Below are 22,649 nucleotides of genomic sequence, written 5' to 3'. Positions count from 1 at the left end.
CAGCAACCCTTTGGAGATGTTAGGCTGTCATTAAAACAAAGAACAGACTTTCTGTGATTGAGGTGGAAGTGATGGGTATGATTAATTACTTCAGACTGTAGCAAATTTGCTGCCTTGCCAATCATGATTGGTCTTGTGGGAGAGTCATTTTTCCAACTGATGTTACTTTCTGATTGCTGTTAACTTCTTTGAAGAATAATTGGTAATTCCTGTGCCTAAGGGAAGAAGACTGCTTGCTTGGCTCCCCTTCAGTCTGAATTATTTCAGTCGCGAAGAAGATAGTGTCCACCATCTGCAAGGTTTTGTGTCTTAAGTACTTTCTACTCTCTGTAGCAATATGGGTTTTCCAGTTATGGAAATGAGGAAATTTTAGGTGCATTGAAGGCCATGCTTGCAGAAAGGAGAGATGTGACTGAGATGGTACAAACCTATTCACACAGGACTGGCACCAGCACATCTGTGACCTGTGTGAAAAGAACTACAGTCTGATGTCTCGGTGTGGCTCTCTTCTTCCACATGTTTTTTGATTAAATGTGGGTGTTTGTGTTGGAAGGAGCAAGCAGATGAAGGTTTTGAATTGCAGGAAGAAGGCAAAATGAACAAAAAAAAAAAAGTATGTCAAAGATGTATTTATCTCTTTGCAGTGTAACAGATGAGTGGAAGTTTCCTGTCAGAAAAATGTGAGAACTTGTAAGATGTTAACAGCATCATAAAAACAAAAAAGTGCAGCTTCCTCCTTAGAAAGTTTCAGATTATTATCATTGTTTATCTTTCAAGTTAATATGAAACAGCTATGGAGCAGTACAATTGTTCTGAAGCTTTTGGAGCAACATTCTGGGGCCAGTTGCACTGTTTCCTTCTGGTTTTCTGTGTCTCTAAGACATGCAAAGTGGGGCTGCTGAGCCTTGTTTAGTCATAATAAACCTTAAGAGCTTTTTTTCTCGTTAGACCATTGCCCCAACTGAAAGGCCAGTGTTCACTGTCAGTGGAGCGATTAACTCCTTTGACTCCTTTCTTTTGACACTAGCTTGCTTAACTTAATGAAAAGCTGACATACGGCTGGCCTTCACATGGTGAGCAGTAGTTGGGTCACAGTCTACATAAAAGCCCTCTTTTTCTTTTGCATGCTTGCCTGATTAGCAAGTGCTTCAGCTGCTGAAGTGACCTTTCTGGTCAAGGGAGAGTGGGGTGCCCTGAAGGGCACGAGGAGGGCTAGAATAGGGGCAGAGCCAGACAGCAGCTTCCCATAATGTGGCACTTCTGTTTGTGTGGTCCTTCATGGGCTGGGGAATGCCAGGAAACTTTCCACGGTAGAGTTGCATTTAGGCGTGTTTTTAAGAAATCCAAATCAGGGGTTGGACTAGATGACCTTTAAAGTCCCCTTCTAACCCAAATTGTTCTATAATTTCTAGATGCTGCTTTCCTTGAAGAGGTTTTCTTAAAACTCTTTCAGTCAGACTAAAGCCAGACCTAACACAGATACAAACACTTGCAGTCCCCGCTGCCTCCTCAGGTGGCCAACAGGAGCTGTAGCTGTAGCTGTCTACAAGGGCAGGCTGTGACCTTGTATTACCACACAGTTAATTCTTCTTTCGTTTTGTTTTTTTAATTAAACTAGTTTAGCTGGCAAAAAGTATATTTTACCTAGGTTGTAGACCTTGAGGATTTCAAAGACTGAAAACCGCCTTCTGCCTTCCAGCTGGGGAGTACAAGGAAGTGTTGGGACTTCTTAGGGTTAGAAAATCAAGTTGTTTAAAGTTGTTGTGTGAATCAGTCAGAGAAAGTCTGTAGGTGAGCAACAAGAGGGGTCAGAGATCTACAATATGTGACCTGTCCAATTAAAACATAAAAGTTTTAAAAATGTTGGATGACCTCTTAGCCTTGGGTAAATGAAGGCTGTTGCCAAGAGTCAGGAATAGGCTGTACTCCACAGGCAAGGTATAAGGAACAAGAACAGGCTTCATTTGCTGTGGGAAAGATCTGAGCTAGCACAAGAATTATTGTACTGCCGGTAAGGCTAGGGAAGTACTGACGGACTGTGTGGAGAGTTTGCGGAGTCCCCACCACAGGAGGTTGTTGGGAACATATTAGATAAACATGGGCTGAGGGTGATGTAGATAAAGTCACATCTTCAGTGGGGGCAGACTGTGAGCTCGGTAGTCACTTAGTCCATCTGTGTTTCTGTAACGTGGTTGCTGGTGAGCTAGCCCAGCTTCCTGGGTACTGAGGACGCACTTTAGGGGCTTCCCCTCATGGCTGGAGTCCAGATAAGTCCAGATGCTGCAACAGCGAGGACTTCTGACACTGTCTTGCTCGGAAGGAATGATTTTCCCAGGAAAAGTGTGGGAGGTCATATTTCAGTGGTCTTGATAATGTCAAAAATTGTAAACTTATTTGTAATCTTAGAAGTCAAATGTTTAAGTGATTTATTTCCCTAATCACACAATTCTGAGGCAGATTGAGAGAGAGTTTGCCATTATACAATAGTTCTGTTGTACAAAGGCTACAGTACAAAATAAAACCAGAAAAATGCTCAGAAGTAGAAGAATGTCACCATGTTGTCCCAGAGCAATACATATTTATGTCATTTGGAAAGCTATTCAGAGACAGTGCTGGCTGTTACATGTACTTTATCAGATAACTGGAACTTGTAGTTGGTATTTGAATGTTATGAACATCTGTTTCTCGCTATCAGAGAAGAAAACCTACGTGAACCACAGATTGCGACACCATGTTTCTGTGAGTCTGTTGCAAACAGCTGCTTGGCTTCAAATAAGAGCAAGCCATATCTGCCTCATCTGCACACAGAGGGCTTAGGCCACACCCCAGATACAGTTTTATTCATCAAAACAAATCTTGAAGACCACCTCAAATAAAACAGTTTCTTTACACATTTTAGCTTAAAGTTGCAGAACACCTTTGCTTCAAGGTTTACTAAAAATCATGTTGGTTTTTTACTTCCTCTAATTGAGCTTACTTTTGAATTTTATGTGCAGATGGGTGTGGATTAGCACTTACTTAAATTGTTTTGTCGTGTCTGTTTAATCAGAGTAACCTTCCTCTGCTATTTTCAGTGCTCTTTGTGGCACTGAACAGAGGTTTAAACATGTTGTTATTATTAACCAGCATCAAGACTGACTGAGACATTCATGTATGTACTTTCAGTCTTTGTCATATGCCTTAGTAAATTTTTTTTCCCTTAGCACTTATGTAAAAACGAGAAGTACTGCAATCCCTGTGGTACAGATGAATTAGTAGCACAGAGGAACTTAAAACGGTAGCATGAACTTTGCATTCTTAATCTTACTTCTTTCAGTATTAAAACATATCTGGATACAGTCAGATGAATCCATTAAAATATTTTAATGATAACATTACTACACATCTCTTATAAGGGATTCTTACGTGTACTGTAATACCTGTGCATACATTTTATTTAAAATGCTACTAAAAACTTCAGATAAGAAAACATTTTTAAATATGTGAGAAGATATTAAGATTCGGTGACTTTTGCCCATGTCAAAATTTTATTGAAAAATTAATTCTTTAGATATTTTGGAAGTTTTAGCTCTGTTGAATAAGTGGTTAATTATCTGAATCTAATTCAGGTCCACTTGAAACCCTTTGGAGGACTTCGATGAGCCTATGTAAGCACATAGATAGATAAATAAGCCTTGTTGGCAAGTAACCAAATTAATAATGGAAGCCAAGGCGCTTTTCTTTTTTTTGTCACTGTTTGGATAACTTCACTGCCTTCCTCTTACGTTTTGAAATAATATGCCAGATACTCTAATCATGCACAAATATTGCTACTTGTTTGCTAACAGAAATAGTGTTAGGCTCATTAATTCCAGGTATCAGGAACGGGTGCTTTAGATTACTAAAATGAATCTTCTGGTAATCACATGTGACTTTTTTTTAGTCAGAGCCCTAGGTTTCTGTACATTTTACATAATTTCTTTTGCTTTTTGTGATTGTTTTGTGGTTACCCCTTCTCATGTCGGAGTGCATGTGAAGCGAGTCTTTGCATAGCTTCGCTGATGCTATTGATACAGTGAATGGAGTTAAATCCAGCTAGCGGCCGGTCATGAGTGGTATTTCCCAGGGCTCAGGTTTGGGTCTGGTCTTGTTTAACATCTTTATCAATGATCTGGATGAAAGGATTGAGTGCTTCCTCAGTAAGTTTACAAATGACACCAAGTTGTGTGGGAGTGTCCCTCTGCAGAGGGATCTAGACAGACTGGATCAATGGGCTGAGGCCAATTGTATGAGGTTCAGCAAGGCCAAATGCCAGGTCCTGCACTTTGGTCACAACAATCTACAGGCTTGGGGAAGAGTGACTGGAAAGCTGCCTGGTGCCTTGGGGTGTTGGTTGACAGCCCGCTGAACATGAGCCAGCAGCGTGCCCAGGTGGCCAAGAAGGCCAACGGCATCCTGGCTTGTATCAGGAATAATGTGGCCAGCAGGCATAGAGGGGTGATTGTGCCCCTGTACTCAGCGCTGGTGAGGCCACACCTGGAGTACCGTGTTCAGTTTTGGACCCCTTACTGCAAGAAAGACATTGAGTTGCTGGAGCGTGTACAGAGAAGGGCAACAAGGCTGCCGAAGGGTCTGGAGAACAAGTCTTATATAAGAGGAGTGGCTGAGGAAGCTGGGGCTGTATAGTCTGGAGCAGAGGAGGCTGAGGGGGGACCTTATTGCTCTCTACAACTACCTGAAAGGAGGTTGTGGTGAGGCAGGTGTTGGTCTTTTGTCCCAAGTAACTAGCGATAGGATGAGAGACAGTGGCCTCAAGCTGCATCAGTGGAGCTTTAGATTAGATATTAGGAAAAATTTCTTTAGTGAAAGAGTGGTCAGGCATTGGAACAGGCTGCCCAGGCAAGTGGTTGAGTCACCATCCCTGGAGGTGTTTAAAAAATATGTAGATGTGGCACTTCAGGATATGGGTTAGCAGGCATGGTGGTGTTGGGTTGATGATTGGACTTGATGATCTTAAAGGTCTTTTCCAACCTATGATTCTATGATTCTGTGATAACTTTTGATGCATGCATCTTGTCCCTTACAGCCACCGTTCTTGTAGCTCTGTTCTTTGGTAATGAAGAATTTTAGTCATTTTTAATACTGATAGACTGGGCAATTCTATCTTTCTTGCTCTGTTTCATTTTGTAGCAATTTATATGTGTGTTGCAGGGAATCCACAAAGTGAGGCTTATCAAACCCATGGAGATTTTAAGTCCATTCAGTTTGCAGGCTGAGGTGAAGTCATCTTCTTTCTTTTACAGAAATACCTGGCCTGACCTTAACAAAAGCTATAGATACTCGGGATTCTAAAATTGTCTATCCTGCTCTGTTATTCTGAGTACCTCACAAGCCTCAGCACAAGCTGCTTCATTCAGACATGACAGCTATAACAGACAGCCCAAGACATTCTTTGCTTTTTTTTTTTTTTGTCCTAGTTTAAGAAAAGAGGTGAAACACTTGAAAAAATATTTTTGCCATGTTTCACTTCCCCTATGGCTTTTAAGGTTAGTTCCAGGCTGAGTATTTTGTGTCACTGGTTGCAAGGTTCAGATACATTCTTCCCACTTGAGGCAGTGACACAAGAGCTGGTTGGTGTGCATGGTGTTCCTGTTCACTTGTGGGGGATTATTTCCCCTTTATGTCTCTCAGTGGGTGTTGCAGCAGCTAGTTATCTTTTCCTGTTTTGGTCTGCTCTAGGGAAGTTCTGCTCTAAAAACTTACTACGTAAAACCAGCATTCTCTTACTCAAGAAGATGTCTGTTCAGTTTAAATTCCACCTTACCTGCTGACAGCAGTGGAAAATATATGGTTTTTCTTCTTGTATTGTTAGAGTTGCAGAAGCAAAAGTTTCTATTCAAATTAACACATAGTCAGCACCCTGCCCCAGCTCAGCAGTCCGCGTCTGTTCCAGAAGTATGTTGTACTTAAGTATGCGCTTAAGTTCAGGTGTGATCTTTATGCCTCTTCACAAACGTACATGCTTTGCAGAGCAAGGATGGACACAAACTTGTAAGGCTTTGCTCATTTGCAGTCCTGAGCTACCAGGGACTCCTGCAGCTCTGTCCTGGAGTCCTTTCCAGCTTTGTATACTAACAATAAGTGTGTACTGAAAACTGCTCAACACTGCCAGTGCAGGTATCAGTCATTACATACCTGCAGTCATTAAAAGCATCTTTTTGGAACTTATGTATTGAAAGTGTGTCAGTTTTTAGACGCTACCCCCACCCTGTAAGGAAGTACAAATACCATGACTTAACTTCTTCAGCTGACATTTAAGCAGACATTCTTCACCTGTTACTTGCTACAGACTGGGGGTATACAACTGTGTAGTTACTATAGTTCACTTGACCCATGGTAGCTTGTTAAACCCTCATATCTTGGTTGTGTGTGTCTGAACTTGGCTAATAGTTTAAACAATTGGTTGCCGAGAAGCAAGACAAAGAATTGGACTAACCTGATTCAAAGCAATGATAGAGTTTGTATGTGTTTCTACGAGTTCAGCTAACAGCTTGACTAGACCCTGAGCTGCAGTAGTTTAATATGCTGTATGTTTTTAAGCTGATTTTGTTTAAAGTGGTACAAAAGACTGTGGGTATTCTTTCAAGTTAATTGAGATAATTTTGGCAGAACTTAATTAGGAGCAAGTTTACACTAAACTAGTATGTTACTCTTGCGGTGAAACAAGGATCTGTAAGAAAACATGGCCGTTCCGGAACCAATCTGATCTGTGAGAGATGAGATTGTAGTGAAGTGTTTGTTTCCTGAATCATAAATACCTCATATATTTGACTAGGTTTCTATGAAATAAAACTGCTCTAGTCTTTTATAAAATATGTGTTTATTCTAAAGTTTTGTAAAATACTCAAAAATAGTATGCCTTCTAATTTCCAAAGTCATCTTCCCTTGGTCTCTCAGAGCCGTTGTCTGTAGGAAGTCACTAAGCTCTATCACTGTAGTGTTTACATGTTATATTGTAAGCGAGAGTTGAACTCTGTTCTAACAGCTTTGCTCTAACTCCATCCTAGAGCATGGGAAATGACCTTAGACTGTCTGGTGCTATCTACCCACTGCTTTGTGTTGTACACTCTCTTTGTGTTGTACGCTCTCTAAAGTCAGTATTACTATTAGATAAATACATGTGAACAGTGAGTGTCGGGTTTTATCTGTGCATTTTTCTGTCAACCCAGAAAGAACATTCTTCGATTCTTGGATGCTGAAAGAGATGTCTCAGTTGTCAGAAGCAGCTTCAAGCCGGGAGATGTAATCCATTATGTACTGGACAGACGTCGCACACTAAACATTTCTCAGGATTTGCACAGCCTTCTCCCTGAAGTTTCTCCAATGAAGAATCGCCGATTTAAAACCTGTGCAGTTGTTGGGAATTCTGGCATCCTTCTGGACAGTGGATGTGGAAAAGAGATTGATAGCCATGACTTTGTAATAAGGTGAGTTTTCATGTGCTGTTGAAGATGCAGCCTGCTATGTTCCTTGGAAAAAAGCAGGAGCAGATGTTTTAATCTGAGGTGCAGATTTCAGGCATTATCTGATAGACTAATATCCTTTACTGAGTGATTCCCCAAATTTAAATATATGCCCATATGCTTGACAAGAAGATTATTTTTACAGTGAAAATAAGGGCCAGAGGAGAGAGGTTTGTTGTTTTTATTCCAGACAAAACAAATACTCGTATGGAGGCCTTGGTGGAATAAATGCTAAATGTTTTCTCTTTCAAAAATGTTCTTTCTTAACTCCTGGCCAAGAAAGATGGTTTATTGTAAATTACTATGTTACTTATGTGCAGCATGGGGTAAAATTTCAGTGTGATGTATTGATGTTGAACCAGATGGCTGCCATTAAGGTAATTGCAAGTCACACATCTAAATCCCTTCACATTATTCTAAAAATGTATCTCTGCCGCTTGGGCAAAAATGTTAATATGCTTCACTTTCTATTCATTCTTCAAACACACACAGTAGAATACCTTTGGACTTCACATATCAATAGACAATAAAGAGGAATAGTGGGACTCATTTCACAGCCTGGCATTATATGGATATAGAGAAGGTTAGCGAAGAGACTGGTCCTTTTGCTTTTGAAGCAGAACTTTCAATTGGTTTGGTCTGAGAAGGGTGAAAGGGCAGAAAACAGAAGGGCAGTGACAGAAAACAGTATGGAAATAGTTGTCATTGCAAGCTATTTACTCGTTTTCTTACCTTGAAGAAAGATGGTGGCAAAAAAAAAATACCAAAAAGTATACGGAAAAGAAAAATTAAGTTTTTCAGTACATAAATCAAAATGGGGTATACACATGGAAGTTGTATTTTATTTGAAAGGTGTACTAGGAAGTGGCAACTCAAACAATAACGCACCACTCTATCATTTTCTTTAATTGGTTTGCTTGTACCACTCGTTTTTCAAATTGACATCCTTACTGCAGAAGGAATCCAAAAATAAATACCACATTTAGCCTGTGGTGTGCTTTTGTACTCTCTCAGAGATTAAATGTGATTCATTAAACAGGACTACAGAAAAAAAACACATACTGGATTTTCTAGATGAAAATTTTATTTCAGAAGGCAAAGTACCTAATTAGTGTGCTGAATTTCTTTGGATTCATCTCCCATACTCTTCCCCATGTTTTAACTAGCCGTGAAACTAGGTGATGATATCTGACAGAAGATTTTTAGCTGTTTCAAGCCATGTGGAGTAAGCATAATATTCTTGAGTATTTGTGTATGAGTAAAAGAAGAATGGTGAAATGTAATAGGAACATCGGGAAGTTACAGTTGCTAATCAGTTATTTAGATGGGAGGAACATCTCGTGGTGTATGACCAGTAAAGTAATCAGTATAGCAACGAGTCTGATGATACTGTGGATAATAATCTTGATAAGGTTCTAGGAATAGAATACTTGACGCTGGGGCTTTATAGAGAGTTTTAATAGAGTGAAATTTTTGGATTCACAAATCAAAGTTAAAACATTTTGGAAGTTCACAGATTATTTCATAGATTAAACTGTGATATTTATTTATATATGACTGGATGAGTACATGGGTACATAACATCCGTTTAAAGTAAATAGCAATGAATTAATTTGTATTTTGAGTTAAAATCAAAGCATTCTTCAGAGTCCTAGCTTCCTACATTATTCTTCTTCCATTTAAAAGTGTTGTATGCAACATGATATGTAATCATGTGATTTAATGGTACTGGCATACTTGGTAACCACTCACCTTATTGCTGTTAGGATTCTGGTATTCAAATCTACCATGGCACTATGTTGCTGTCTTTATTTTCAGATGATTTCTCTAGAAGCAAAATGCACTCATTCTGCTTGCCACCTGATGGTGTTCTCAAAAGCAGTCACTGTATGTACTGTATGCAGGTAGATGTATAGGCTGATGAGCAACACTTTTGTAGAATCTTCTGATGCTGAGTGGATTCTGCGTATATGCTGTGACAAGTATGTCATGCTATTTTGGTTGAATATATTAGCCAGTTAATTTTGATGGTACTGTATGTTCTTTTTGAGATCGGAAACAAAAGTGTGTGTTTTTGAGAACGTTGTTGCAGTAGTTCTAATGTTAGATCCAGCACCAACACCATTAATTTAATGATAAAACTGATAGTGACGATCTATGAAAGAGGATACAACAGACATCCAGTAGTATTTGCATTACAGTGCAATCAACTCAGTATCCTGAATTTTAATACTTCCGTACAGGTGGTATGAAGATGTTAGTAATAACTGATAAAGACACAGAATGTACGCTTTACTAAGGGTAAAGAAGTGTGTCAGTACCTGGCACTTTAATTAAGCTTCATAGTATCTGTCAATGTCTTTGAAAGTCATCCAAAGTTACTGATAACTGTCCATCTTCCTTTGAGACGACATTCCAGCATATTCAGTGCCTTCTATATAACAATGCCTGTCAAAGAACATAGATCCAAGAGAGACACTGGGTAATTAGAATACTTCTATTATGAAAAATGTTTGAAATTAGGGACCTACACTAGAGTCAAATAATATGCGTGCTTGCAAGCCAATATAAAATTCTGTCAGCAAATTTTACAGGTAAAACATTACAAAATTATTCTTCTTTGGATGTCTCTGGAAGTGCATAAATAAGGGTCATTTTTACAAGCAAGGTAATATCTTGTCAGCATAAGCAGATTTACTGTACTGACTGAATTTACTGAACATTTTAAAGTGGCTTGGTTTTAATTAGTTGATCACATACGTGCTTATTTTGTTCTCACAGCGTAAGAAATCAAGAGTCTGGGGAGGTGTCTTCTGCTAGGACAAAATGGATTAGTTCCACAACTTTAGTGACGTATGACTACTTTGACAAAAAATGTGACCCATCTAGTTAACATGGGATGCAAGGAGACTCTTTGCTATTAAAAAAAAAAACCTATGCTGACTATAAATTACTTCCTGTTTCACATATTCCTTTCCTTTCTACCTCTTATGTTTTTACACCCAGTTGCTTAGTCCTTGCACCTCTGCTACCTTTGCGGTGTTGAGTTAAAGCATGCTGCATTTGATACTCTACTGAGAAAGGGTCTAAAGCATTCAAAAATCTCTGACTCCGTGAAAATAATTTAGAAGGAAAAGATGAGATAATCAACCAGATTACATTTAAAATGTATAAATGGCAGAGTGCTGTTGCAGGAGCTGTTTTTCGCAGGGTGCTGTTTTCAGCTGTTTCTGTAGCTGTGGTGTCAGATACATGGTGCTCACTCCCTGTGAGATTTAAATGCAATACATCTTATTCCCCCATTGTCACACTGTCTCATGCTGAAATTGTCATGCCATGGCTGTTAGCTGTTACAGAAGAAATGAACTTGTTATAGTAAGTGGTGCATTTTGAAATGCAGTAGTTACATAGGACTTCCTGAAAAATACAACTGTGTTTTGAGCAAAGGTAAAATAACAACTCTAAACTATGTCAACTAATAACTTTCAGATTCCTGAAATTACTTCTGACAGCCAGTAAGTATCAAAAAGAATTCAGTTCAGCTTTGGGTTCAGAATTTGAACAATGCCAAAGAACAGAACAATTTTTTTTTTAATTAGTGAAATTCAGCATTTATGATGGAAGAAGAAAAGGACAGACCATCTAACCATACAATGGAGGTGTGGTTGCTCATTTCAGGAGAACAATTTACATTTCCCTGCTAATATTAATATGTAAGCAGAGAGTGGTAGTAGCTTCTTTCTTCTGTGTTGTTCCTTCAACTGATAGGAAAAAACAATCATAAATTTGTCAGAATATTAAGATTTAGGCTATTAATGTACTTACATGCTGGAACTTTCTTTTTTTTGTTTTTTTGTAACTTGTATCAGCTTTTATGTCCAAGTATTTATTTAATACACCTTGCTGGGAGCATAACCGCTGTGCCAGTAGAGATAGATTCTCAGAGCCAGCAAATCTGTTGAAATTGAAGTGACTAACAGACTTATTTTAAAACATGATTCTTGCCTTAAAAATAACGCTCGAATACATGATGACTAGCTTGTTAGACCTTTTTGAGCTCCCAAATGTGGCAGCTCTATTTTTGCTGTCTCTTCCTACAAATTGTTACACTACATTGAAACATTAAATGAAAGCAGAAGAAAGCCAGAAAGCCGTCATCTTCAGATGTTCTTGCTCAGTGATTTGGGTGCCAGAGAAAGGGGGAGTACCAGCGTAGCTCTTATTTGTTTTCAGTCAAGTTAGACACGTTTGGCCTCCACCTCAGGAGAACCTTGGAGAAGGCCTGACTTCTTGCAGCCATGCTTTCCCTTTTTGGCTTCACCTCATGACTTCTTCAACTGCTAGAAGGGTCCTTGCAAGACTGCTACTCCAGGCAGCCCATCATGGGGCAAAAGCTGATACAGCAATGTCTTCTTATGAAGCTGAATCTCTTGCTCAGTCAGTACATAGCAGCTGGTGCTGCCTACACGGGTGGGCCACAGTACTGGGTACCCTCCATAAGCATTAATAATTCCAACTTTGGTGCAACTTCCTATATTTTTTTAAAAAAGGAAGTTAATTCTTAAGTAGGTGATATGGGAGGAGATTTAAGGACAAAAGTGTAGAAGGCTAAGGAAACATCAGCAAGAAGCGACTTCTGTAAACACATACACAAATGATCAAAGATTCCAAAGTGGTTTCTTAAATAAGTCGGTGTCCTATGAGCATCCAAATGTAGAAGACATAGGGTTAGCCTGACTCTTTCTATAATTATCCTGAGATAAAAGGATAAAATTATTTTAAAGTTACTTCTCTTTTTGTTGATAATACAGAGCTTTTAATTTAGTAGCTTTCTGAGCAGTTTCAAATGCAAGAAAGCTTCACTAATCCATTTGTTCATTGACCAAGTATTTCGATATAGAGGTGTGATGATGTTCAGAACAGTCTTAGTCTAAACATTGCCTTTTTTGCTGTTCTTCATTTTTCAGTGTTTGAACTACTGTTTTTTTTCTACATTTCAAACTGGTGACCTGAAAGTGCTTCTCCAGAACAAGAAAATTATCATTTTGTCTGAATTTATTGCAAGAATAAAAAAAAATGTATTACCCTTTCTGTCCCCGTGGTGTTGCAGAACTGTTCTAAAGTCTTCTATATCAGAACAGTAACACTTCTTTAGCATTTTGATGATTGACCTATAGAATATGCCCTTTATAGACAGTAATACATAAAGGTACGTTCACATGAAAAGGTAAAGATAGAGGTATTCAGGAAACTACTAAGTTCCATTTCTCAGGTTTTCTTACATTAAAATATCATCTTCAGTATTTCACTGCTGTAGGGTTTTTTCCCCGTGTGCAACAAACTTTGTGATAGAACTTCCGGTCTTTGTTTTGGTGTCAAAGTAATGGTATTGGAAGGAACAGTAAAATTCTGTAATTCATGGGTAATGTTGCAGCAAGGACTCAAAATAAAGAGGTAAACAATGTGTTTTTCCACTGTTTCTAAAGTGGCACTTAGACCTTTTCTGTCACTTCACTGTGCTCTGTCTGTTGAGGATAACTTGCGTTGCAGTCACTTGTGTTAAGGAAGGTGTTAGGAAGAAGGAATTTAATGATTATCACTATAGGTTCTAGTTTGTGCAACACGAAATAAGTTTATTAGCAGGTGATGTTGCAAAAATGCATCCCTTCTGACTAAGGTGAAATCAGTTATAAATTCAGGATTATTTTGGACTTGTCTTATAAAAGGGAATATCAAATCCATAATGGTATATGGCGCATCTTAAAAGACGGCTATGATAACTGTGTGTGAATGGAATTCATACTTGTGCCTCTACACAGGTTGTAGCTCTCATGCAACATTCTCTGTTTTGCCATGCAGAGGATGAGGACTAGGATGAAGTGGGATATGTTAGGGGATTCCCTGCTAATACAGATCCCTATAGTTAATTTGCAGCAATTTTAGTTTTATCAGGAACTTAACCAGTATACAGAACATGTGAGAATCCATACATTTTACTAAGCGTTAGATTCGGCAGGGGGAGATAAGAGGTTTGTGCATGTTTTTTTGGTAAATATCCTTTTTTTGATGTGTGTGAAAGTTACCACAGTGCTGCTGCACACCTTTGTTTGAAGAATGGAGTGAAATGATGTGCTACATATACACAGGTATTAGGATGATGTGCTTCCTGCAAGTAAGCTGAGTAGAGAGTACTCCGTTATGTTGTCTGCTGCCTTGAACTTAACTTGTTTTTTCCCCCCTCCTGTGTACTTGAGCCGTGGATTTTACTTTCATATCCAAGTGTTTGTTTCTTAAATGTCAAGAATCTTTGAATTTAAGATTGCAATTTTGATTCTTACAGGAACATGGATATGAACCTCAATACAAAAGCTTTCAGGCTATTCAGGAAAGAGTGTGTGTTATTGATACCAGTTTAGGTAATGCCTTATGTTTCAGAGAGGTTTAATGTTATGTCTTCCAGCAGCAATCTAATTTTTATTTTTTTGTCTTCTCAGAGTGTATGTGGGTAATATTGTGTTGATGCATATTTTTGGCTTTGCTCTGCAACAAAAAGATACTAATGAAACAAAGCACATTTTTACAGCACTTTTGTGTGGCTTGGGCTTCAGAGTGGTATCTAAATACTCATTTCAACCTGTAAACCTCAAGTGCACAGATTGTTAAAAGAATTAACAAGTATACAGATTCATGGTGAATTCTTGCATTATTGCTTTATGAAGAATATTCTTCTCAGTGTCAAATAAAATTGAAATAGGAATCACTTTTACTCAAGCAAATTTTGATGGCTTTTATTTAAAATTAACTTGAAAATACTGGTATGTGGCCTATGAATATTACATACTGGACATTTGCATGCATATACATGAGCTGTATGTTTATTAGTGACCAAACAAGTTCAACTGAATTTCTGTGTAATAACTGACTTCTCATTTGAACATATTTTTGTGAATATTTTTGTGAATATTATTTCATTATTTTCTTTGTTAACGTCTGCTCTCTAAAAGACTAGGTATGTAATGGATATATTTGGGCCATAAAGCTGTAACAGCAAACCCAGGGTTGATTACTTTGATGTATCTGTGGTATAGGAGCGCTTACTCTGTTCTTCAGTCCTTTTTCATGACATACAACTCCAGCCAAAAAAGCAGTTTGCTTTGTTTTGCCCCCCACACTTTTTCTTAATATATCCCACTGTAACTCATATATGCAACAGACAGTTATGGAAGAAGCAGGTTTTCAATCACTAAGACTTCTTGGTCTGTGTATCTTAGGACCTCAGTTACTCTACAGATACCCAAATACCATGTGATATTTCAGATATGAACTAATTTTTCCCTTTGACTGCAGATGTCTTTTTAGTGATAGCATTGCAGTGCATGTTCCTGTTGAAAGTCTTCTATCATGCTGAAAGGTCATTTGTGGGAACCTTTGGATTTTTACTATGAATATTTTCTATACATATGCTTGCCTTTCCAGGATCATGATTATACATGAATACTATGTAAATTAGGTGGCCTTGTAAACTTACTGATTACTTAAATTGTATAATTGTTGTCTGATAGTAAGTTTAGACTAACCACCCTGTTGAAATGGCTGTACTTAGTTTTTGGATATGGTCTGGGCTGATGTCATGGGAAGAGCAGGGACTGCAGCATTAATTTTAGGTACCTTGCATATGATTGCCTATGATGCTGTTAATCACACAGATTATTAATATTTCCCACCCACTTAGGTTTTTTCCTAACCACCTCTCCCAGATGTACCAATCTTTGCCTCATTAGACCATATTCTGAACACTTCTACTGGAGACAGTGCTTAGAACAAGTAAGGGAGTAAATAATGACTCTGATTTTTTGCTAGTTTAGTGCAAGGGAAAAAAGAAGAAGATAGAGCTTCTGATTAAGCAAAATTATGTAGAAAAAAAATATCCATAAGTTTGTTAGCTCTAAAGAATATGTTTATAGTGAATTTTTATGGGGAAAAAAATCCCGAAGGGACTAATGAAAACCATTATTTTGCAAAATTTTTTTTTCTGGGGCAAACCACATTTCATTATTTTCTCTGGAAACAATCAATAGCTTGGGCTCAGGAGAAGCAGGTTTACAAATCTTTTTAAAATGTGATGTATATTCTTAATGCTCATATTTACAGCTGTTTGCTTAATTGCTCAAGTCAATCTTCAGTGCTGTGTGTGACTGTTAATTACAACCTGTGCTCATATTCAACTTTCAGGTTGACTAATATGAATGCCATACTGAAGTTTTTTTAGGATGAATGGAAGATAATCGTATGTTGCAGAAAATTGTGTTTTCGAGTCAAATTTTAAGCAATCATGTACTTGCAAGGTATCAATAATGAGGCATGTGAGAGAGGAAACTCAGTAAATTACAGTCTTCTATTTATTCTTCCTGATGGACTTGGTATAGCAATGACAACTTAAAAAAAAAAATAAAAAAAAGGTGTCATTTGTTGTGTACAAATTCCTAGGTACGTAATGGTAAAGTGGTGCACAGTGCCCCTTGCTTTCTTATCACTGTTGTATATATATTTGGCATTCTGTGCTTTAAGACAAATGAGCTAGAATTAAAGTATGTATCAAGGGAAGGGTATTACATTGCCTATTTCAATGTTGTTAAGTTGATAGGCTTCTTAATTTGACTTAAAAAAAAATAAGTAGATGTTTATGTGTCTCTGAATACTTGAAAGGGTCCTGAGAATTGATGAGAGATCATTGACATCCGCTAACAAAATAAGCTTAAAAATTCCAACAACTCGTGAAACTGTCGCATAGCATAGAGATGCATTAGGGGTTAAGATAAAAGCTCTGAAACAGATAACAAAAGCTGTTTACATGTACTCAGGTCTATATGAAAATACACAATAGATAGCTTTATTAGCCCTGAAACATATAAGGAAGATGGGGACAAACTTTTTAGCAGGGCCTGTTGCGCTAGGACAAGGAATAATGGTTTTAAACTAAAAGAGAGTAGATTTAGACTAGATATAAAGAAGAAATTTTTTACAGTGGGGGTGGTGAAACACTGGAACAGGCTGCCTAGAGAGGTGGTAGATGCCCCATCCCTGGAAACATTCGAGGTCACGTTGGAAGGGGCTCTAAGAAATCAGATCAAGTTGAAGATGTCCCAGCTCATTGCAGAAGGGTTGGACTAGGTGACCTTTAAATGTCTCTTCCAACCCAAACTATTCTATGAGCCTATGATTATACAATACTTTTCGTTAAAATTTTCTTGAACTCATCTGGAAATATGAATTATCCGGTACTAGTAGTTTAGGTAAGTGTTACAGTTCATCACTAATAAATAAACTCTTGAATGCATATGGAAACACTTCTGACGTAACAGCTCCATTTACTCCCTACTGAACAATGATGGGGTTTTAATTGATGGGGTTTAGCAGGTCTTTTGTGTTTTCCAGCTTTGTGGATAGAGTAAATATTCCATATTGACAGTTCTAATTTAATGAGCACTAGTATAATTATTTGAAGGAAGTAAACTCAAAGCAAATGAGAAGCAGCTTAATAAGAGTAATATTTTTATAACTTGGTCAACTACAGCTAATTTAGTAATGTTTATTTCCTTAACAAAGGTGTAAATTTGTGTAGAGCTTGTCTTAACATTTGTGTTCTACTATAATAATAATCTTAGCAGAACATTGCTAACAGCATCTAGTTACTTCTTTGAAAAGAGTCTTTCAAAGTGCAGATGTACTTACCGCATTATTTCAAACTTCACCATTGCTGCTAATACATATTATATAACCAAATTTTTAAAAGATCAAAGGTTAAGAGGTGCTCAGCATTTGGAAAGCAAAATGCCTTACCTGCTTCTAATACTATAATCAGGTGTCAGACACTAAAGCTTGAAAAATTTGACTAATATTCTAAATAACTGTTCGTAGACAACCCCATTCTTACTGAGTGCATTTGGATTGCACATTATTTACTTTCTGGTCATACTTGAAAAATCCAAATATGCAATATGTTAAGAATTTATACTTCTTACACTGTGTACCTTTCTAAAATACAGTATCTGAAATTAAGTATACTACTGATGAAGCAATAATGACATGCAAGGTAGGTAGGCGTATTTGGTATACCTATGATGATTTTTTCAGGATTTAGGTAAAATTACATTTATATGCTATTTTCAAACTACATACACTTTGAAAATTTAGGCACTCATGCTGTTGGCAGATTAGAAAGGAGCTGTCAAAAGATGTGGAATCATATCAGAACCATAAACTTATGTTATATGTGCACACTTTGCATATGGCGTACAGCTTTTTAAACAAGGTAGTGTTGGTACATAGGTTCTTCTCAAATTTGGACACAGAGCAGGATTTGCAGTGTCAAGCTCTGTCTTGTGTTTGTTAGTAATAGATGTCATCGTGTATATATGTGTGACTACTGAAAAAAACGCTGCTGTGGAAGAATCCTTCATTATGTTGTGCGGTCTGCCCTTAAAAGAGGTATTTTCAAGAGCAGCAGTAATTCAGTAAATTTGACTGGTTTATTTTAAGTCCTTGGTTTGATTTTTATTATTTTTGGACTTTATGGACCACCAGACTTTTGACAATTCCAGGTTATAGGTTCACGCATTAAGGTTTTTAGAAACAATTTTCAAAGCCAGTAGTGAAATCAGTGGGAGTTTTTCTTGTGCCCTAAATACCATTTTCTAAAAGATATTACTCTTACCAGTCTCTAATACATGCAGATGGTTTGTGGAATAGGTGTGTAAAGATACTGAAGAATGTAAATCTGTTTCCTAAGAAAGCTTACATCTGCCCAAATGTCACCAGAAACTTGGACTGCTTTATCTCCTAAGAAGAGATAGTTTTTACGGTCTTCAGAACATTTCTTTCTGAAGAAAACAGGATTCTTCTTTAGTTGATAATTACAGAATGAAAATAATGTTCTGAGGAATTAGTTGATAATTACAGAATGAAAATAATGTTCTGAGGAATTAGTATTACCAGTCAGCACCGGGTCATCAGTTGGTGTTAATCAATATTGTCCTGCTACTTCAGTTACTTTTACATGACATTGGAGATCAGGCCATTAGAAGATTGTAGGGGGTAAGCTTAAGTAAAAAGTTTACAGTACCAGAAAAGAATTGCAGAACTAATAGAATACTATTCATATTAGAAATATAATAACATGCAGATGTTTTGAAGGACTTAGTTGTGACATTGCTTCTTAGCATCCTTCACCTCAGTAGAGCGGTTTGTTAAACTGTGAAAATATTGTGTTGGGATACTTATTTGGGACATACTAGCTACAGGCTAATTCACTGAGGATGTTGTGGAGGTGATTTGTTTCAGTCAGATCACAGTGGTCACTGAAATCACAATTAATTTCTGAATTGCATTTTGTCACCTGTATCCAATGCTGCCCATGGAGAATGCTGCCTCTGTGTCATTACATATAGATGTATTTATATAACTGAGGTAAAAAAAATGCTGAATGATGGCCTGATGAGTCCTTTTTCTCAAGCCTAGAAAAAAGCACAAGGCTACTGCAAAATTAAGCAAGGTTTGAAAGTGAGACATCAAGGAAAAATTTAAAGCTTTTTGCCAAAAATTTAATTTCTAAATGCAATGAAAATAGTAAATTTCAAAACATCCGATCAGCTGCAGTGATAATACTAAAAACCAAAATACCAAAAACTCATTTAACACGGGTTAAGGTTCATTTGTAGCTCATACTTAAATACCGTATTGTAAAAAAAGTGCAATTAGTAACCTGTATAAATTATACCTTAATGGGCTAGCATGGCTTGCTTCAAGAGTGTGAGCTGTTGGTAACATGATGACAAATGAACACTAATGAAAGGTAATAGGTGTTAGAAAGCATACTCTTATTCATAAGGGCTATTTTAGCTGTCAGTGCGTTTTAAAGCATGGTGACATGATTTTCACCTGTATAAAGAATCTTTTTTTTCTCACAGCATTATGCATATTTAATGTTTTTAAATTTTTCTAATGAGTATCTAGGTTGGGTAAAATTCTGCGTGTTATCACAGCTATTATCACTGGTATTATTTTCTCACATTGAAATGGGCTTGCATGTTCATTTTCAGCTTTCCCTTCACACACACATTTTTCTAAGTTAATGTTTCATATTTATTTTCATTTTTCCATTAATTTCTTCCTCTTCAGGTGCAATCTAGCTCCTGTGGTGGAGTTTGCTGCCGATGTGGGAACTAAGTCTGATTTTATTACCATGAACCCATCAGTTGTACAAAGAGCATTTGGAGGCTTTCGGAATGAGAGTGACAGAGAAAAATTTGTGCATAGACTGTCCATGCTGAATGACAGTGTCCTTTGGATCCCTGCTTTCATGGTGAAAGGCGGAGAGAAGCATGTGGAGTGGGTTAATGCATTAATCCTTAAGAATAAATTGAAAGTGCGAACCGCCTATCCATCACTGAGACTTATTCATGCTGTCAGAGGGTAAGTGTCTGGAAAAGACTCGTCTGTCCTTGACACAATGAAGCTCATAACTAGAATTCCTAGCAGGGAGAAAAAAGCTGAAGTAAAATGTTAAAAGGAGTATGATATTTCCATTATTGTTGTAATGGATTGCATTTATGATAAAATAAGTTTGGTAATACAAGTCATCCACTCATTTAGCCTGCTCTAATGCAAACAACTGAAATGCATTGACACAATAACTTTTCGCTTTCAATTTTATGTACAGAGTTTTTTTACGACTCTTACAGTAATAAATTAATGAAAAAATAGTCTGAATTCAAATTGAGTCATTAAATCAGAGGGTCATGAAAGTGCTACATGTCTTCTTTTGGGCAAGACTATGGAGATAGAAAGCATAATCTAAATAGTGTAGAGGGTAAGGTAATAATCGTGTAAATGATGAAGTCTGGCAGATCTGACAATAATGAGCTCCTTCCTAAAACGTCTAGGATTTTGTAGTGATCTCTCCCCTTTTGAATTTGGCCAGATGCTTGGCAATTCAAAAATATTGATCACAATCCCTGAAAACATGTATGTAACCAGTTGTTACGAAAAAAGTGCATCCATGCTTTGTGCAGAGACTCTTTTTTTAAACCCCGTAATTAAACAAGGCTGTCAGATTAAGGATCCAATGTCTTTGTCACTGCAAGTAAGAGTATACTGGGCTATGTGTGAAAAATATTCGGAAGATGATGGTAGCGCAATATCTGTTCGTGCAGTGAATTATGATAGTATGATAATATTCAGCTTGAGTTCCTTGAACTATGCTGTCTGTCTGTGGGGTTTGGAGGAATGCCTTTAAGTGTTGGTATTGGCTTTATGCCAGTTAATGATTATGTGTCTGCCTAAAAAGTTCTTACTGTTACAACAGCAGAAATGAGATCAGAGGGGTTGATTGAACTGTAACCCTAATCTAGTATGAGAGTAGGAGAATAAAGCTTAAAAAGATGTTCTTCAGGATATTGGGAATTCTGAATGTGCTTTTCGCCTTCTGTCGTGTCTCAGATAGATTAACTGCTATGTTCTTCTTGTGGTACACTTCTGCCACTGGAAAAAAATAATCTGTTCCCTTTGAAATTTGGAAATCCTTTGGAAATACTTTATTTTTTTATCGAGCTACTCAGTTTCCATAGTTGTTTGGATAGTTGTTTTGTTATACAATTACATTAGCTATTTATGGGCCTCAATTGTGTTGAATGTTCAAGTCTTCAAAATGTGTGTAACATGGATAGGTGTAGCGGGTATTGTGTGTATAAATCTGAATAAATAATATTACTTCCAGTTTACAAGCAGCTGTTCTCATTTCCAACTGCTGCATCTGGACAAAACTATCACATGTGAATGGTAGTTCAGGATGTGCAGTGTTTCAGTTGGGCAATTTGAAGATCCTTTAGGGGGCTTTGTCTTAAAGAATTAGCACCTACATTGTCTCTCTGAAAGAAAGGCAACAAAGGCTCTGCCATCAGTATTGGTGTTGAAACTTTAGACTTTCAGATTATACCTAGCAGTGTCATCTGATATGATTGAACAAATGTGTCAGGTTGTTGGATCAGTGCTCTAGACTGTAAGTTCTCCACTTAGGTTCTCCACTTCAAACCTTGTTGTTCAATCACTTCGCTTTCTCTTTTTTGTTCTTGTGGGAAGTAACCGAATATCATCATGTATTCTTTACTGTTCTTTTTTTGTAATTTGAGTAAGAACATAACAAGAAGTCAAATTTACCTTTGTCTAACTCTTGCGTTTACAAAGTGAGGTGTATGTGGTGAATATGTCTTTATGAGTCAAGTTTGGAAGTGATACACTTAGCAGTAACGCATTTGAAACAAAGTTGCTTTAGATTTCTTTCACAGCAGTCTTAAAACACCAGCTAATAATAATGAGGTTTGTATTACAGCAAAGTTAAATCTAGTGAAAGAATATTGTGTCTTTACAGGTTGAATTACATCTTTCTAAGATCTGTTAGGTTTATATGTCAAATAGAATACCATGGTAGTACGAGAAATTCATAAGCAGAAACTGTTCTTAAATTAAAGTGTGCCTGAGCTAAAAATTAGTATTTTCTACAAATAAGTAAAGTAACCTGAAAAATAAAGTAAAATTTAAAGCTGCATTACCCGATTACCATATCAATCCATTTTGAGCAGTAAGACTTGGGAAAGTTTAAGCAAGTTACAACTGCTAACTTCAGTTCAAAACTAATGGACTAAAAGCTAAGTCTGCTGCTGTTTAAAACAGTGTGTGCAACTTACTCAGTTTTAAGGAAAATCTTCGTAGTACTATATTCTATCTATTGTGCTCACATTTATTTCAAATGTAGTGTAAACTGATGATATCAGCCTCTGAAGAGACACCAGCTAAAAGGAACTCCTATAAAACACTCTGTATTTTATGAATCTAAACAATTTTTGTGTATTTGTTTTGATACATTTGTATATTTAATGCTTTTGCAAGTTCTTTGCTTGCAAGTGACTTTGTGACCATGTTAATAGGGATGACCTAGTGGAGGCCTGTGTTGCTGCAAAACAGAAAGAGTAAAATAAGCAGATTGAAGATTCTTATTAGTTGAATGACAAGCAAAAACAGGAAGTCTACCCACAAAATTTTCATGTTAAAACATACAGTAAGACCTGTGCAGAGCACCTAATCTCCTGCATA

General features: G+C 37.2%; 1 protein-coding gene across 2 annotated transcripts in view; it reads left to right on the top strand.

Moving 5' to 3' along the window:
• The window catches only part of ST8SIA4 (ST8 alpha-N-acetyl-neuraminide alpha-2,8-sialyltransferase 4), a 70,822-nt gene that overhangs the window by 8,577 nt on the left and 39,596 nt on the right, over positions 1-22,649 (top strand). For both annotated transcript variants that reach the window (XM_075411241.1, XM_075411242.1), the window contains exons 3-4: positions 7,209-7,466; positions 19,680-19,973. In XM_075411241.1, coding sequence (XP_075267356.1) covers positions 7,209-7,466; positions 19,680-19,973 — 552 coding nt within the window. The remainder of the gene's footprint in view (positions 1-7,208; positions 7,467-19,679; positions 19,974-22,649) is intronic.

This window comes from Opisthocomus hoazin, chromosome Z, assembly GCF_030867145.1.
Source record: "Opisthocomus hoazin isolate bOpiHoa1 chromosome Z, bOpiHoa1.hap1, whole genome shotgun sequence".
Classification (NCBI taxonomy): Eukaryota; Metazoa; Chordata; class Aves; order Opisthocomiformes; family Opisthocomidae; genus Opisthocomus; species Opisthocomus hoazin.
The sequence above is the reverse complement of the archived record's forward strand: the minus strand, read 5'-3'. Positions and strand labels throughout refer to the sequence as shown.